This window comes from Plasmodium gallinaceum (assembly GCF_900005855.1).
Source record: "Plasmodium gallinaceum strain 8A genome assembly, contig: PGAL8A_v1_87, whole genome shotgun sequence".
NCBI lineage: Eukaryota > Apicomplexa > Aconoidasida > Haemosporida > Plasmodiidae > Plasmodium > Plasmodium gallinaceum.
In genome coordinates this window covers 1,860,627-1,862,988 of record NW_021628251.1, presented here as the reverse complement: position 1 = coordinate 1,862,988, position 2,362 = coordinate 1,860,627, and the positions used below count along the sequence as shown (strand labels likewise).

Here is a 2,362-nt window from a genome sequence, read left to right as displayed (position 1 = left end):
AAAAAAAAAAAAAAAAAAAAAAAAAAAAAAAAAAAAAACAGAAAAAAAATAGAATAAAAAATTATTAAAAAAAATTAAAACATAACCTTAATCAAAATAAACAAAACAGAAAAAAAAAAAAATAAAAGGGTACATCAAAATGTATAATGTATTTTGGTAATAACATTATTTTTGATGAATATATATAACTTTTTATTCCAAAAATAACATTTAAAAAAATAAAGAAAAGACACAAAAAAAAAAATTAATGGAAAATTTAAAAAATAAAAATCAATTATGAAACAGAAAAAATAGAATATAAAAAATAATATATAATATCAAAATAGAGGACATATCACACTTGATATGTGCATTGTTTCATATTTATACATTTTATTAAGTATTTACAATTTAATATTATTACCATTTTAATTTTTGTTAACTATTTTATATAATTATTTATCTCTATATTTACATAATACACATTTACTTATTTTATTTTTTTTTTTTTGTCAAAGTTATGTATTTTTAACAGAATTACAATTTTTACTTAGAATATTATTATTAACAATATTATTACTACATGAAGCATTATTATTAGTACTATTGAAAAAATAATAAAATAATTCATGTTCAGCTATAAGTTTTTGACATGTTGGTTCAGATAAAAATTTCAGAGATTTAAAAATACATGATGAATATTGATTTAGTTGAGAAATAAAAAAGCAAGCATTTCTTTCATCATTTCCATCACCAACTGAATATATGAAACATATGAATGACGTATTGTATAAATATGGTGATAAAACTTCATTAATTATTTGATGAAATATAATTTTTTTCCAATCCTTTGGGTCTATTAGTGAATTAATTAATCTATCTCTTGCCGATATTATTCTTATATTGTTCTGAGTAATAAATGACCAAACTTCAGGAATAAATTTTTTAGCGGAGTTAATTAACCATTCTAGACTTGCATTTGTTACAATAACTAGTTTTCCTTGTGTTAAGCATAAGCTTAATGTATTAATTACAACATTACTTAATTTATTAAACAACTGTTTTAGATGAACAGGAATAATGTCATATAAGGTTAATTTCATTTTTATAGTTATCCAACTAGTTGGTAATATAGTATCATCATAATCAAATACAATCAATTTTTTATAAATAAATGGTTGACTATATACATTTCCTTTAAAAATATAACTATTATTTCTTATTAAATTATCTTCATTGTAATTTAATTTTGAGTGCAGTTTAAAATTTTCATTATGTAGTTTTCTTGTATCATTTATGTGCAAGTCCTTCAAGTATGTATTATAGTTAATTGCATTTCCATTGGGATACAAATTTCTAATTTTTTCCATTAGAATGTTTTTTTTTTAAATATATTCAAAATTAAAAATAATCTTAACTTTATAGGTATATATTTATGTTTTTATTTCTATACTATTTTTACATATGTGTAATAAATATAAAAAAAAAAAAAAAAATAGATTTATAAAAAATTTTCTTAACCTTATTTTGTAAAATTTTCACTTTAAAAAAAAATACAAACATGTAAAACTGTATATAAATATATGCATAATAAGAATTATAACTTGTTCTATGTTATTATTATTTTCTCTATATTATTTTTTTTTAATTCTTATGATCTCCTTTCCTGTCTTATTTTTATTTTTTTAGATGTGTTATATATAAACTATTTTTTAAAAAATATATATTTTGTTTTACTAAATTAAAAAGAAAAAATATAAATTACTTTATTTAAAAAAAAAATTGGAAATTTGACTCTAATAAAGAAAATCTAAAACAAAAAATTAAAAAACGGAAAAGAAAACATAAAAGGATAAAAAAAAAAAAATAAAATAACAAAAGGAATAAAAAGAAAAAAAAAAAAAAAAAAAAAAATTTAAAATAAATATTTACAAAAAAAAAAAATTAAAAAAAAAAGAGAATTTAAAATAAAATTATTTAAAAAATTGAAAATGCGTTGAAATATAATGGACAAATTATGTAGAATATTTATAAATAGAATTAAAATATATAAGTGAACAGTGGAACACATAATATGGAGAAAGGGAGGAGGAAAAGAAAACAAAACAAAAAAGGAAAAATAGTATGATGATTTTATTTTTTTAAATTACTTAAAAATGTTTAACTTTAAATAGTTTACTATTTATGCAAAGTATTGTGTTAAAGAGTAAAAATAAAAAAAAAAAAAAAAATAAATAGAATTTGACAAAAACGAATGGAAATGTTATTCATAAAAAGGTATCATATAATTTATTTTTTTTCTATCATATATAATTTATGACTAAATCATAATAATATTATATAAAAAGCATAAAAAAAAAAAAAAAAAAAAAAAAAAAAAAAA

The 2,362-nt window shown here is 17.0% G+C and overlaps 1 protein-coding gene across 1 annotated transcript; it reads right to left on the bottom strand.

Annotated features, from left to right (window-relative positions):
• Positions 1-497: 497 nt before the first annotated feature.
• Positions 498-1,349, bottom strand: HADO (HAD domain ookinete protein, putative; the record flags this gene model as incomplete). The annotated part of the gene is made up of 1 exon (XM_028672184.1): positions 498-1,349. The coding sequence occupies one exon, from the start codon at positions 1,347-1,349 to the stop codon at positions 498-500; it is 852 nt and encodes a 283-aa protein (XP_028528763.1).
• Between the last annotated feature and the right edge of the window lie 1,013 nt (positions 1,350-2,362).